The sequence below is a fragment of the Oxyura jamaicensis genome, chromosome 5 (assembly GCF_011077185.1).
Source record: "Oxyura jamaicensis isolate SHBP4307 breed ruddy duck chromosome 5, BPBGC_Ojam_1.0, whole genome shotgun sequence".
NCBI classification, from domain to species: Eukaryota; Metazoa; Chordata; class Aves; order Anseriformes; family Anatidae; genus Oxyura; species Oxyura jamaicensis.
The window spans coordinates 45,820,280-45,835,659 of NC_048897.1; the positions used below are offsets into that span (position 1 = coordinate 45,820,280).

The window sequence follows — 15,380 nt, forward strand, 5'->3', positions numbered from 1 at the left end:
GAGGAGATAGCAAGAGCATTCCAATAAAACACAAATGCTGCAGTCTCAGCCAGCTTTTAAGCCTTTGAAGATAATCACACCTTGAAATTGTCCTGGGGCATGATGTATTTGCCAGAGAAGAACTCAAATGTTGATTAAAGAAGGCAATAATACTAGTAATTAAATACTAATGAAGTCCTACTGCTCTTCAGAAAGAGGAGGGCAGGTTTTTTTACCCCCTTCTGGTTCTGCTCTTGCTCACTTTAATGATTCTGTGATTCTGCTTTGTCCTCCCCGGTTCTCAGGCCTTGCACGGGATGGCCCTTCCTGCTCCACTGTCCAGAGGATCAGTCCCGCTGCCATCCGTGCTGTAGGCCAGCAGTAAGCCCATGGAGTGATGCTGATGTAGGACTGTCCTCGATAAGTCATGTACTGCACCTATTGTTTTGCACATAATCAGACATTATCGAGGAAAACACTGAAGCCAAAATTCTAAAAGGCAGCACTTCAAACATCTAGGGAAGCTCCTGCAGGTGACTGAGAAATGATATTCAGAAATAAACACTGATCATATAAATGCAAAGACGCCTTTTTCGGCTGGAAGATAAGCCTGGGGAAATACCACTGTGATCTTGCCATCTTTTTATGTTCTTTTCTTAGCAGCCCGTGCCAGCTGGAGTCAGAGAGCTGGTGTGTAGTTGTTGCTGCCTCCAGTTAAAGTGAGAAAAGAAGTGGTTATTGCGCTTCACACTTGGTGCTCTTCAGTCATTTCCTAGTTACCTGCCCTACACGAGGACCTGAGGAATGCGTGCTGAGGACCTGTCCGACCTAAACCCGGCGGAGGATGTGGCAGAAAGGACTGGTGATAGGAACCCAGTGATTGCGGAGGTAGTGACTCCTGCCCTATGACCTCAGGCTCGCCTGTTCAGCCTGGAAAGGCTGGGGACAACCACATCCGTGTCAGGGAGGTGTCACGAAGCCTCCTTTGTGTTCCATGAACACCTCTGATAGCCTGAAATGAAGGGCACCATACAAGATCACGACTGTCGTTTTCAATCAGACCACCGCTTGGAAACCCACCAGGCTCTAGGGCTCACACCTGCTGCCCAAGGCCTTGGCGGGGGGACGACACAAGATTTCGGGGCCAAGAGTGCTGAAACACACCAAAAGCCTGTGTGGAAGAATGGCTGGGGGTGCCTGAGGCTTTGTGAAGAAGCTGAAGGGGGCACCCACGAGGGGTGGGGGCGGCAGAGGGAGCCTCGGGGACCCTCTGGCAGCCTCAGGCTCTGTGCCTAAGGGAAAATGGAGCAGGGCCGGGTGCCTTGGGGCCGCCTCCTGACGTCGGGAACCTGCCGTGCGCGGGGGCGGAGCGGGGCGGGCGGAGCCGGCTGGAGGGGCGAGGCGCCCGGCCTGCCGCCGCGCCGGGCCCGAGCAGGTAGGGCGGCGGGGACCGAGGGGGTACCGTGGGGAAAGCCCCCCCGGTAGGACCCCGGGCAGGGAGCGGGGAGAGGGGCGAGGCCGCTGCCCGGTGCCGGCAGGCCCCGGCCGCCTTCGCCCAGGTGCTTTGTTGGGGCCGCGCCGCGCTCCCCCCCGCTCCGCAGCCCGGTGCCGCCGGGGGAGGAGGGCTCGGAGCCTTCTTTTGGAGCGCAGTGCGGGAGAAGCCCCGCAGCCCGCTGCCCTTTCTTCTTCCCTCAGGCCGAGACGTGAGGAGAAAATGCGAGATTGCGAGAGGAGGAGGAGGAGGAGGAGGAGAGCCAGCAGGGCTGCGCCCCGCGCCGCCGGCCCGTAGCAGCGCCAGCAGCCAGGTGTGGCCGCGGAGGGACGGGAGGTGCCGCGGGCCGTCGCCCTCCGAGGTGCGGGCTGCTTCTGCCTCTGCCTCCTGCGGGAGAAAGGCGTTTCTGGGCCGGGATCCCCCTCTGGGCTCCGCTAGTCCCTCCCGTCCAGGGCAGCGCTTTATTTACGTGTCTTTATTCCTGTGTTTTTACCGGATCGCGCACAGGGGGGGGGTTACGGGTTTATCTGCCTGCAGGTGGGCCGAGCAGTCTGCAGGCTGAGCAGTCTGCTGGGACCGCTCCCGGGAGGTTACGGGTGCAGTAGTCACCTTCCCGATGCTCTCCTCCGGGGCTCTGAGGATGGGGGAGGCGTGAGCTGTGCTAGCAGCCCGGAAATGTTCTGGAAAAGATCTACGCTTTTGCCTTTTTTTTTTTTTTTTTTTTTTTAAATTGTATTCAGCGGTTGGATTCAGCTGCTTACTTCATGTCTGAAATAATGAGCCTTTTCTCACCCCCACCCCCCAGTCTTACTCTGCTGGGGTATATTTCCAGGGCTGCAGAGCCGTGGCTCCTACCTGTGGCAGGTCCTGGGGCACGCCTCACCCCTGCTCATTGCCACCAAAAAATTAATGTGAACACGGTGCGAGGAGCAGCACAGGGTCCCGTGGCCTAGGGAAATTTGGGAACTGCAACTATGCACTGCTACGCTTACATACATCATTAATAGCTCGCTACGTGCCCCTTAATTTTATTTTTTTTTCATGTTTAGGATGTGTAGAGATTAAGTGCCAAGCGCCAAAATGAGCGTGACTTCGTGGTTCTTGGTGAGCAGCACTGGCATTCGCCACCGGCTCCCTCGGGAGATGATATTTGTTGGCAGAGATGACTGTGAACTGATGCTCCAGGTAATGTGACTTTTTTGTTAGCCTGTTCTGAAGATGTAGTAGATGTGAATGCAATGCCGGGGATCTGTAGAGATAGCTCATGCTTTCTTCAAATGACATCTTTTAAAACACACTTCCTCTTTTGTGTCGAGTCTGCGGTTCCCACAAAGACTTCATATGTTCATGAAAGTGCAAGTGAGGTTTCCTGCTAACAGCTACGTCATCAGATGGGTAGGAGCTGTGCTGGTGGGAGATTAATCAAATCGAACAGATTACCTATCTGTATGCTGCTCGAAGTATTAAACAAAGACATACAATTCAGTCCTGATCTGCAAGTGATTAAATTACTGGTTTTGTAGCATGTGATTCGAAGGGTAGCAGGGTTTTTGTTTGCATATTTTTCCCTTTACTCTGCTTGATTATATTGTCAGTGCTTGTACGCCTCATTTATTTATTTTTATTTTTTGGTTGGTTGGTTTGTGTGTATTTATTTAGTTTTGTCATGGTAGGAAACACTGATCTTTAGCAGAGTAATGCTAGGTCTTTTGCTGGGGTGACTCAGGTGGTGGGTGTCCGCTTGTTTGTAAAGTAATTGTGTTACTTGGGCAAACTTAGAGCTTGCATTAGTGCTTTCCATACCAGCATGTCTCTTTGCTGGACCTAATCCAGTATTTCTGAAGTGTTGACTGTGGTCTGATGTTTGACAGAATAATGTAATGGATGTCACTCCAAACAAATTGAACTGGAATTTTGCAAAGAGCTGACAAGAGCAGTTTAGCTCAGGACTTTATAGAAGCTTAAAATTCAATTAACGTTTCTGCTAGACCCGTGCATGAATACTTAAATACAAAAAAAAAAGTTTGTGCCTGCCTTCTCCCCTTTTGCCTGTTTACCAATGTGGCAGAGAATTCTCTTGATCATCCATAAAGCCCACGTGCCCGTTGATGTCACCATTAGGAAGCTGCATGCACAATGGGGCCTTCCTCCCCTGCAGTTTTCACTGCTAGTGTGGCAACAGCCATCTCCTAAATGCTTTTTGCTAATGTTCTTCCAGGCAGGCTGTGTTTGTAGCTCCTGCAGGGATTTTATAAGATATGTAAGCAGGAGGTCTGTTTAGGGGGGTGGGAGCTCTTATTGTACAAGCTGTACTTAGAAGACAGTTTGTGAAGGTGTTATCTAGCTGTAATAAAATGTTAGTGTCCACAAAAGGAGAGCTTGCAATGTTTGTACTGCTAGCTAGAAGTGAATGAAATGGCTTTGCTGCAGTGGTAGAGTTTGAAACATGCTCTGGTTCAACAGCAGGTCGTTTGTTTGGGTTTTCTCGTGAATTACGCTATCATTTCCTTCATGTTCCTACATGTCTGACTGGTGAGATATGTAATGGTGAGGCATTAAAAATGTCCTAATATTTTCCGTAAGTCTGTGTTTGCCCAAACCCCTGATTGCTGTATTCCCCTTTGAGGGAGGAAATGTATACAGTGTTCTTCGTTTTCTAGAATGGCCTGAGCTTTAGGGTGCCCATCTTAATATGTTTTGAAGGTACTTGAGTTTGTTTTTTTTATGGTCAGGGTTCAGCACTGCAAGAATCCCAAGTCTCAAGTCGTGCACCTGAACATAAAAGTACCCAAATGTCAGTCATCCTCAAAGTGTGTTGCTTATTCCTCTGGTTATTCAAGGGATTAATTGGATAGTGTGGATTGTGAACCACTCTGTACCGCATGGAGTATTTCATGCTTCTTTGCAAGTCTGAGCTGGCTTCTCAGTGTTGCATGTGGACCAGCAACTTTGTGACGCTGTACGTTTGTCATGCTCTTTTCTTCAAGGTAAACAGATTGTGATTCCTGGAGGAGTCAGCAGTATCTCTGAGAGGGATGCAGCTGTATCTGGGGGCTTATAGGTGGAGATGGTTCAAAACCTCCTTCATTTTTCAGACTGAAGGCTCTGGATTGTCGGTAAAATCCAGCTGTTTTATGTTCAGGGGCTGCATTACACGTGACACTTTATTAATATATCAGTTTATTGTCTCCAGTAATAAAGCTTTTTCTAAGATCACATGAATGGTCTCATTTTGAACTGCACAGCACATTTTCCTAGCCATTTGCTTATAAAGATGTTTGCCAGAGCTAACTTGGGCTCCAAATGACATGACTGTAGTAAGGCTCAGTGCAGAAGGGAGACTGCAAGCACACACTTGATATCCAAGCAAAGTTGTGTGTGAGCAGATGGAGGATGAGGTCTAAAAATAGACTTTTTTTCCTTCTGTAGCTGTCCGTGTCACAAAATTATTGTGCAGACTGGCACAATCATTTGTCTTGGGGAAAGCTTAAGGAGCAGGGAGGTTATCAGAGCAGATGGACAGAGCTCCCGTGGCAGTGTTTGTACCTGAAATACTCCTGCAGTGTTGACACTGAAACTGTGTGTTGTGTTCACTGCACAGTTATTTTGTACATGTATATTTCAAGAAACTGGCATTTAATCCTCTCACGTGCACAACGGGGAACAGACTGGCATTGTCTGGCAAGAGAACTGGATGACCTGGTCATTGTTTTTCATCCCTAAGATTATTTCTGCTTAGTGATTTCATTGTGATACAGTTTGTGGTCCCCTGTTGAGACCTTGTGTATTAGTGTGCAAACATACAGCACAGAGATTAGCTGTCCTTGTCCTGGAGAGCTTGCAGTCTTGCCTTTCACGTTTTACTGTTTGAGGAGCATCTCGTCTTTAGACACTTTCTTGGCTGCATTGCCTGAAGGTATCAGATCCCTAAGCAGCAAAAAATGTCTGTCACCAAACAATCAAGCCTTAGTTTCCCCTGTGTTTACTTACTTCGTACAGGTACTAGATCTGCTTTCTAGTTAACAAAGAGGTTAAGGAAACCATAGTCCTCAAGCTTAAAATTAAGTAGATTTGATAGTGGGGAAACAACCTGCCTTGAAATCCTTTATACCTACTAAGAAGATTAGAAGTATTTTAAATATTCTAACAGCATTGTAAAGCTCCTAGTACAAGAAAATATGAGATTTACATTGGGTTTGAATGTTAGGGCTCGGGAGACAATGCCATGCAGTGTAGTTTGGTGTGTGCACAGTGATAAATGTAGCAAGGGCTCCATTCTGCCCTGTTTCTGATAACAGTACTTGATTCCCTTTGTACTCATTGGCTCCCTTCAGATAAGGCAACAGCAGGAGTATGGACGTCCAGACCTTCACTAGCGTGCACTAGCATGTTTTTATATGAAGCTTGATGGTGGTAGGAAATAATTCTCTGAACGTGTTTACTTTTTTCTTTCTTTTTTTTTTCCCCATCCAGAAGTAAGATTTTTATTTTTTTATTGTGTTGACACTGTAGAATGGAGTAACTTCCACCCCCACCAACATTTTTCCTGGGAAACATAATTGTCTTTTTTTATCAGCTTTGATCACTCGATTAATGTGGTGGATATTTACTCAGGCTACATAAACATTTTGCAAATTCCAAAATTTCACTTAACCATTAAAACCTTCTGCTTTGCCCCTAAACAGAGCAACTTTGAAATTTGTGCTATGTGTAAATATTTAACTAAAACGAAAGCAGCATCCCGATTTCCTTGTTTTTGTTTAAAAGAGGGATATTTAATGGAAAATTTGAGAAAGCAAAATATTTAACCAATGCTCCCTGGAGTGTTTCCCTCCCTGTAGGGCAGTGGCTTGGGCATGCCCTTGTCCTACTCTGTGAGTTGGTACACGTGAGCGTGAGTTACAGCAGGAGTAGGTGCAGATGGCATGATGCTCTCTGGTTTAGGTGTGGCCTTTGTTCTGCCTGTCAGTTAAGACAGCTTGGCACTTCCTATTTTGAGCCTCTGCTTTCAATTGCTTGTAACTGCTAAACTCTGGAACTGGTTGAGAGGAGAGTTTATGTTCCAGGTCTCTGTTTCAGGCAGCGTGCTTTGGAAGAGATCAGCTCCCTTCTGCAGTCTTCTAGGAGAACAAGACTGAGGAAAATGCTGTTTTCTTCATGTAAACTATTCAGAAATACATTTAATCTGTTCTTTGAAGGTCTGGTGCTGTAGGGCCAAGGGGATGACATTTTTGAGGAGGGAGCTCCCAGGTCAGAGGTGATTGATTGGTCTTCCCCTAAATGCCTTTGGCTGTGTACCAGACCTTTGAACAAGTTGAAGTTTGCGTGCAGGCAGCAGGGACTGATTAGAGGCTGTTGGTTTTGGTAACATCACATCTGGGAGTGATGCTGGTGAGGGGAAGGATTGGATGACAGAGCTGTCGTGGGTTGGGCAAGCAGGGGCTAGGTGCAGGGATGCACGGGACTGGAGTTCAGAAGCAAGAGCAGCTGTGCTAGATTAGATCAAGGTGCATCTAGCCTGTTGTCCTGACTCACAGTGGTCAAAGCAGCTGTCGAGGAAAGCTGCTGGAGGACTTGCTCAACCTTCGTCTCCCTGAAACATAAACTGTAGGAGGCCAGCTCTTTGCGTTTGATCGGCGGATTTCTCCTCTGACACCTGGCCAGCAGGGTAAGGCTGGGCTCGGCAGGGAGGTGCAGCGAGGAGGTGTCCGTGTGTGTGCAGGGTGAGAGGAGGAGCAGGGAGGCAGCAGGGCTCTGAGGAGTGGTGAAAGTAGGGCAGAAGCAGCTCAGAGTATGTGACTGCTGAACAGCATCTCCCTTAGGCCCGAAGTGGACTCGAGACTTGTTTTCATTCTGGTGTCAGCAAATAGCTGTGAAAGCTACTAGCCAAGCATCTGTCACTGGCCCATATGGGACGTCGCACGCTGCTTATGGTCTCAATTAGTCAGTTCAAGTATGCTCAGCTCACGAGCCCCCACCACAAGTCCGTTTTGCTGGCAAATTGTATAAATGGTCACTTGATACTGCTTGGATAGACATTTTCCTCTTTTTAGCTTGTTTTGGTAAAAAGCTAGGCAATTATAAGAATCCTAGGCACCGAAAGAACATTCCTATGGCTGCTAAGTCAAGTGTTTGTAACTGCGGCGCAGTTACGACGTGGCAGTGTGAAGACCGCCCGTGTGATCCTGCTCTGCCCCTGTGTACGCAGGCGTGAAGATGCAATCTGTCACTGTGTCATTACCAGATTTTTTTTTTTACCATACGAGATTTGTTCCCTGTTTAGTTCACAGGGTGCGTGGTGCGCCCCGCAAACGATGCAGCGTGGTTGCGAGCTCTGTGTGTATGTGACTGGTGGTCAGGTTAAGGTGTTGCTGACCTGGCATATCCTGCCTTCCCTGGGCTGTAGCTAATAACACTATGTCTCTCCAGTGTAGTTTGGTGTTTACATAAACAGGTGGGAATAGATGTGTAGTTTGCCTATGCTGGGAGGAAGACGGTGGCATGAAACTCGGTAGATGTTTTCCCTGATGCTTCCAGGTGAATTTGCTGCTGTGCAGAAGCCATATCCCTCCACCACTGAGGTATTTTCTGCACTGGGAGCTCCCTCTAGGAGTGATGGGGGACCTCTGCTGCCTCCAGCCTCCTCTGTGGAGACACGGGTGGAGCGGGAAGCTGCAGTCAGGGCAGGGCTGTGCCATGCTCATGCTGTTCTGCTGCAGTTATCTGGAGGGTGTAAACCGGCACCTGGGTGTTAGAAAGTGCAGTGATCCCGAGACGTTCATTCATGAGGTGTCACAAGGGCAGTAGGTGTCTTGCAGGCAGGAGGGAAAGGATCTAGCCTTGGGAAGGCTCGGCTTTCGGGCAGGCAGTGTTTCCAGGTGCTTGGGCAGCAGCTGTGGGAGGGATGCACGTCCCGTATTTCCAGCCCTGGTAGTGTTTGCTTGGCTCTTTGCCTCTGCTGTTGTTTTCTCCTGACATGAAGCTGATGGGAGGGCTACAGCTGGCTGAGGAAGCATGGTGTAGGAGGCTGGGGGCATGGCAGGGCTGGCAGACCTGGGAGGGGAGGTCAGTGCTGGAGGCAGCACGGGGAGAGGAGGCTTTGGCACAGCTGGTAGGGACTATGAGGGCTGTGCCTCACTGGTGAGGAGCTGGAGGGAGGGCTTTGTGTCCCTCCTGGGGGTGGGCAGGGGTGAAAGGGACCCTGTCCACGTCGAGAGCTGACCTGTACTCCAAGGTCTTGATCCAGGCAGCTGCACGTGGCTCAGCTGTGCTGTGAACATGCAGGCTGCTCTCCCACCAGAGGTGATGCTCGCGCATTTCCATAAGCGGCGATGCACAATGAAGGGGAAGCCAGCCCATCTGCGGGCTGCCTGGTCCCTGCCTCTGGGGAGAACCTGCCCTTGGGTCATTTGAGTCTGTCTTCCACTGCTGGAAAGAGGAACAAGCAAGCAAAGCCCATTCTAGCCCAAAATAATGAGTTAAATCATTACGAGGACTATGCCAGCCTCTAAATCCCTGTGCCAAGCTGTGGGGATTATAGTTTCATTTTCCCAGAGGATTTCTTTTGTTCAGTGCCTTATTTTTGCGTGAATATTCAGGCCCTGGTCTTGCCACAGATCCGCTAAGCAGATCCGTGATCCTAACGGCAGCACGGCTGACAGCAGGAATCTGCAGCTCAGAAACTGCAACGTGAGGTCAGCTCCAGCATCGAGGTGGCTGCATGTGCTGAAGGGACGTCGGTGTGCTTGTACAGAATTGTGCAGAAACCAGCACGCACCCCTAGAAGCAGTCAGTCTGCAGGGACATCTCATTGCAACCAGCCTGAGGCAGGATGGAGCATTCACAGTTCACTGATGTTATGGAAAAGCTCTGTTGTGGCCAAGATGCAGAAGTCTTAAGAAATGCGTCGTGGTGAAAGAGGGAGACCCATTAGTTATAGCTGTCCTTAAATATTACAGAATCACAGAATTTCTAGGTTGGAAGAGACCCCAAGATCATCAAGTCCAACCTCTGACCTAACACTAACAGTCCCCACTAAACCATATCCCTAAGCTCTACATCTAAAATATTACCCAGGATTTTCTTTTGAGGAGCTAAAACCACACTTGAGGCCAGTGCGTGAGGATATTTTGTTGTTTGAGTTGGCTCTGCGTGCCTTCCTCCCAAAGTGGGGCACTGGGAGAGGTTTGTATTTCCTTACTGGGACACTTGTGCAGAGCACATTACTGGCAGAAATGTAACCTGTTCAACGTGGAAAATATTCAAGCAAGTGTTTATTGCATGCTGCCACCAGAATGCTGCAGCTATCTTGTGCCAGACGTGCACAGCAGACTGCAGCTAGGAACAGGGAAACTGCTCTTGTTTGTTTATTTTATCTCCAATACCATGATGCCTCACAGCGCTGGCGGGGCTGAGGTCCAAATCTCAACCCTGAGCAGTAGGTTTTTGCCCATGGTAATTCTGCTGGGGGAAAAAAACAGCATCTGTATCTACGTAGACAGCTGAGCTGCATCTGCTCCCAGACCCTGTGGGGAAACGCAGGCTGTCTTGCTCTATTTTTTCATCCTGTCTTCCTAAGCAGGTCTTGTTTCCCTGTGGATTTTGCTTGCTATCTCTCTGCAGCTCTTGGATTCATCCTGAGCATCCTGCTCTTTGCTGCAGACCCTTCCCCAAACACAAGGCTGTAGGGGATGTTCTCTCCGCAGCGCGCGTACCTGATGTGACGCTTACTTCGTTTGAGACTCCTGCACACTTCTAAAGCTGCTCTTGCTGTTGCAGTGCTAAGCAGGAGCTTTTGCTGACCTGATGTATGCAGTTGTGAGAATCGCAAGCAGGCTGCCTGCCTGCCACCCTGAGCCTGATGCAGGTTGTTGGTACAGGTTGGAGGCAGGCAGACCAGGAGATGCCATTCCCACCTAGGGTGTGGAGATGCCTCCCTGTTTAGTGTAATCTTGGAGGAAAGTGTAACTGTAAAATACCTCCGTCTTCAGCTACGTGCAGCGTGTGCATTTCGTCTACTGGGTATTTAAAACATGATGCACTGGAGGTAGGATGAGGGAGAAGCGGGACAGCCTTATATTAGGAAGTGATTTGAATGTCTGGAAATGCAAGCCCTGGGTGAGTTTAGTGTAGTAACAAATCAGTGTCCGTGTTCTCCCCTCAGAGAAGCATAAATGTTGTTAATCAGAAAAGCACACGCTGTGTTTTCTGAGAATGTTTTCCTTTGATAACAAGTCTAGTACTGGGACATGGTGAGAACGCTGTTGTTTGGGTCCGAGCAGAACAAAAATGAATGTTGCTGTAGCCGAGGAGTGCTGCTCTCCCTGCTGCTAGTGCTTTTCTGGTGAAATGGAGTCACTGCTAGGGTGTGCTGGTTATTTTCTGCATTTGACATTTGTGTATAGGCACTTCAGCTGTGTTACTCTTTTTAATATATAAACACTTTATTGCTATCACACATTCATTTACACGTGGATCAGTGTTGCCTTTTGCTGTGGAGGCTGTGACAGCACAAGGAAGGCTCGATGTCTGGTGCAAAAGTGCTTTTGAACGAAGGAGTCCTCTTCTTGGGATTCAGTCAGCTTCATTGCAGCTTTTCGATTTATAGATGCCTAAAATCCTCCCAGTGGAGTTGCAGACCTCTGGCAGGTCTGCACCCATGGACTGCTCTATAACATGCAGACTCAGGTTTCCTAACTTGCTTTCCATGATTTAAGGGTTCATTCATTGGCAACCTCTGGCTTGCTTGACTGAAGTGACTTCACCAGGTCTGTTCTTGTGCCCTCGTTTGTTGCCGCCCTGGTGGCTGCTCAGGCTCTGTTTGGAAGTGGGGCTCAGGCATCTGCTCCTCTCCGGGAGCAAAAGCACCACCAGCCTCCGGGTGGCTGCAGTCACTGCAGGAAAGAGCAGCTTCTTGTAGATGTGACTGGTGTTGAAATAAACCACACCTTGGTTCTCGAGAGTGACCTTTGGCAAGTCTGCATCAAAATAAACAAGGTGCAATTTTAGTTATTTTAAGTTGAGTTTCCTTGGAGACAGGCCCTTAGGAACTCCCGCTGCCAGTGCTTGTGATGTTTGCTGTTTTAACATAAATAAAACTGTGAAAATCCATCTCCTCTCCAAAAAAAAGATGAGATTTCACGGAAGTGTGATCTGTGTAACAGTTTGCCGTGTTCCTAACACACTCTTTAAAGCGATGCTAGGAAGTTTCAGTACCATGGCACAAATGCAGCATATCACTTTACCTGCTTTTGCAAAGGGCAGTCTTGAATACAGCTGAAACTTGCTTGAAAGATGGGAAAATTTGGCATAAATTGGTTCCTTTGGTGACCTCTGCTTTTGTGTAGGGGAATATTATGGTGCTAGAATATATCTCTGTGCCTGTGGGATGACCCTTGTCTGGCTTGGGACCCCAGGGTGTCTGTAGTCAGCTGTTGTAAAATACAACAGTCCAAAGGCTGTGGTAACTTGCATCAGGGTCAGATCTAGGGCAAACTGAATTTTTAGGAGACAGCTGGTTCCCTGAAGTAAGTCTCTTTTTAAATGGCCTGCAGCTTGGTACAAGGTAAAATCTACAGCAATTTTTATTCTGGGTGAACTCTCTTTTTGGGGTAGAAGATCTTCTGACCTTGGAAGTGGACTAAAGCGATTGTTATGCCTTTAAATTCAGTTAATCCTTAAGTGAGTTTCTGAGACATGGTTTAAAAAGCTAAAGCAAACGCTGCTGTACCTGTTCAACACTCCCTCCCATCCCACTGGGAACAGTGGTGTCCAGGATTGTGGGTAGCTGCAGGACACAAGAATACCTTGTGTCTGCATCCATGCAGTGAAGGCAGCACCCCTGTGCGTGGCTATGAGTCCCGCAGGACGTAACGTGGTTATAAATGTGCATCCCTGGTGAAAGGGGGGATTTCTGCCCATGCTATGGGCATGGATGGTCCTCCCCCTCTATTTTGTAGGTAAGGTGCAGGGAGCCCTTCCAGGAGCCCAGCATTCTGGGACCTGATGTTTATCAGCTGTTGGGATATTACCAGTCTGCTTCACATTGCCATGGGAAGAAGAAATTCCTGCTAATGCTTAATGGGTTGTTAGGAAAAACCTCTGTTTTCATCAAGGAATTCCCCTGAAAGAGTCTTTGCCCCTGCATGCCTGCGAGGAAGTATGTCATGGCTTACTGAGAGCGGTGCTGTGGAAACCTGTGTGTTTGTACCTGGGGAAAGGGAAGGACTTATTTTTCCCTGAGAACTTCTTGGTTGATGCCCAGGACGAGGAAGATGTGCAGGCTTAACCTGGCTTGTCTCCCTGCTTTGGTAGCATGCCCTACCCTTTCCTGGGCTGAGGTACCAGGGAGGTTTCAGCAATACATGCATGCGCTGATGGATTGAGTGAGTAGTGCCAGTGACTGGTTCAAGCCAAGATACAGACAGTCTGGTGTCTTCATAGCTGTGACACTTATGCTGTGTTTCAAAACCACTCAGAGGTTTTAATGTTTGTGCCTCAAAACGGTCTGACAGCATTTCTACTGAAGTGTCATACTCTGTTTTGAAGATAAGATGTGTTTGGTACGTGTGCGTCGTGACAAAGCCGTTGGGACCAAATCAGTCCAGATCAGTGTCCTCAAAGTTAGCTTTAAATTTCATTTTTTCTCCAAGTTAACTAACCTCTCCCCAAGCTGGAAAACATTAGGGTTTAAACCAACTGCAGCACACGATCCTGGGAACAGTATGCATCATGAAAAAGTTTGGTTTGTAACTTAGGAAAAGTATATATATTTTTTTCCCTGTGAAAAATAGGAAGCTATGCTCCCAAATAGAAAGTCCCTGGTGATGAGGCCACCAGCTTCAGTAGGTGAAAGTGGAGCTCTTCCAGTTCACGTGGGCTGAGATGATGCCCCCAGGCTTTGTATTTGCCTGGTTTGGTTTTCAATGTGCATTGCTATAACTTACTGAAATACTGGCATAGTCTTGACAGCTTTCCATGACTATTTTTTTTCATGTAAATAGTGTATTTTCTTCTGTGAACTGTTTACACCAACCATGGAAGCGTTTACTGTGTGTTCTTTGGTTATTTATAGGAGCAATATTTAATCTTTCCTGCTTTTTCCCCTTTCTCCCCCTGCCTCATATCAAGTTAGTTTCATGTCTAAATGCTGCTTTGATTAACAGTCTCTCTTTTGCCTGGCTGCTCTCACACCCATTGTGCTTTCGTTGCCAGTCCCGCAGTGTCGATAAGCAGCACGCTGTGATCAACTACGACAAGGAGAAAGATGAGCACTGGGTGAAGGATCTCGGGAGCTTGAACGGCGTAAGTAGCAAACCTCCCTGCTGACGGAGGTGGACACGTGGTGTGCTGAGCCTGCAAGTACTTGTGCATATATTTTACCGCTAGACCCTCTGGGGGGGTCTCACTGCGGCCATTCGCATGAATTAAGTTGAATGTACAAAATTATTTGCAAGGCCTGAGGCAGAGGTCATGCAACATCTTAGAGGAAAGCTTTAGTAAATATTGTATTATTTTTTTCCCCTTTTGGTTTCGGTGCCCTTGCAGAGCTCTTCAAGGCTCACAAAACCATGGCATGGTGCTTAGAAAAGGGCAGGAAATAAATTCAATCTTGTTTTAGGGGTGTTCACATTAAACTGGTGAATATTCTGGAGCAGCTGTTCAGTATGAGCAGGGTGACCTTTTAGCAATTCAGTTGTCGGTGTGTGAAGTGATTTATGGGATGATGAGCCTTCTAATTTCTTTGGGGAGAAACTATTTTAAACCACCTCTTTCTGATAATAAAAATTGCTATTCCACCTGCCTTGATTTGTGTTAAGACTGAGGGATAATCTTAGCCTACCTGAGTCTTAACCCTTTCTGTGCTCCTGAAGCAGACAGTAGTGTTGGGCATTTTGGTGAGGCTTTGCCCACCTGAATTCTGTGGTTATTAAGTACAACATGGTAATTAAAACTATCCTAATATCATAGCATGCCTCTTTTCAGCTGCTTCTACATACCAGTGGAGGTATTCCTCTTCTGAAACAGGCCTAAGCAAGATTTGTGTAATTGTGTTCAGTGTTTGTGTGTTCACAGAATTTTACTGCCATCATTGTTTTGGGTTTAGAAACAGCAGCCCTCCATCATTGCAACCACAAAAACACTGGACGAACCCGGAAACTTGTACAAAAACACGTGCTAAAGCAGGCAACAAGCTTTCTGCCTCTTCTGGCATCTGAAACCAGCAAGAATGAGTGTTAATCCTGCTCAGCCTAGGAGCTGAAGACAGAGCCCTGCTGAAATGTCCGGTTTTCTGGTAACTGGTCTGGGCTCTGGTGGGATCCCTGATTGAAAAATCAGTGATATAAATTGCAGCTGAAAACTCTGAGTGCAGAAAGGGAAGGCTTGTATCACTACTTCTTTCTTCATAGGCTAATGAATTTATAGCATTTTAGTAATAGGCTTGCGCTCAGAGGGGTGGTGGATTAAAAGCAGTTACAGCAGTGTCTATCCACAGCTGGTCAAACAGACTTCTGTGGGAGAAGGTGGTTGTGGCCAAACTGAATTTATTTTGTGTGAAGTAAATAGATCCTTAGTTGGAAGTTTAGGTGAAAGCTAAAGAAATCCCTCTTGGGGTCCTTCATTTAAATTCCTTTCTCAGTAGTTTTTTTAATCTTGTATTTATTTCATGCCTTTATCAACTATGTGTTATATGACTTTGAAAATAATATGAATTACATTATACAAATGTTTTATTTTTTTTTTTACTATCATTCCACTGTCTTTAAGTGTCTTTTGATTTTTGAAGATAGCATTTCTATCTGTAACAAGCAGTTTCCATGGCTTATTTTATTTTAAGCGATCACAGACAAATAGGTAACAACATCAAAATGGATTTTCATGCAAACTTCTGTTTTGCAGAAAATTCAGC

The 15,380-nt window shown here is 47.3% G+C and overlaps 1 protein-coding gene across 8 annotated transcripts in view; it reads left to right on the plus strand.

The window, feature by feature from the left end:
- Positions 1-1,290: 1,290 nt before the first annotated feature.
- Positions 1,291-15,380, plus strand: part of CEP170B (centrosomal protein 170B) — a 57,014-nt gene continuing 42,924 nt past the window's right edge. For all 8 annotated transcript variants that reach the window (XM_035327292.1, XM_035327295.1, XM_035327297.1 and 5 more), the window contains exons 1-4: positions 1,291-1,414; positions 1,675-1,784; positions 2,521-2,656; positions 13,685-13,774. In XM_035327292.1, the coding sequence (XP_035183183.1) occupies positions 2,552-2,656; positions 13,685-13,774 (195 nt within the window). In that variant the 5' untranslated portion in view covers positions 1,291-1,414; positions 1,675-1,784; positions 2,521-2,551. The remainder of the gene's footprint in view (positions 1,415-1,674; positions 1,785-2,520; positions 2,657-13,684; positions 13,775-15,380) is intronic.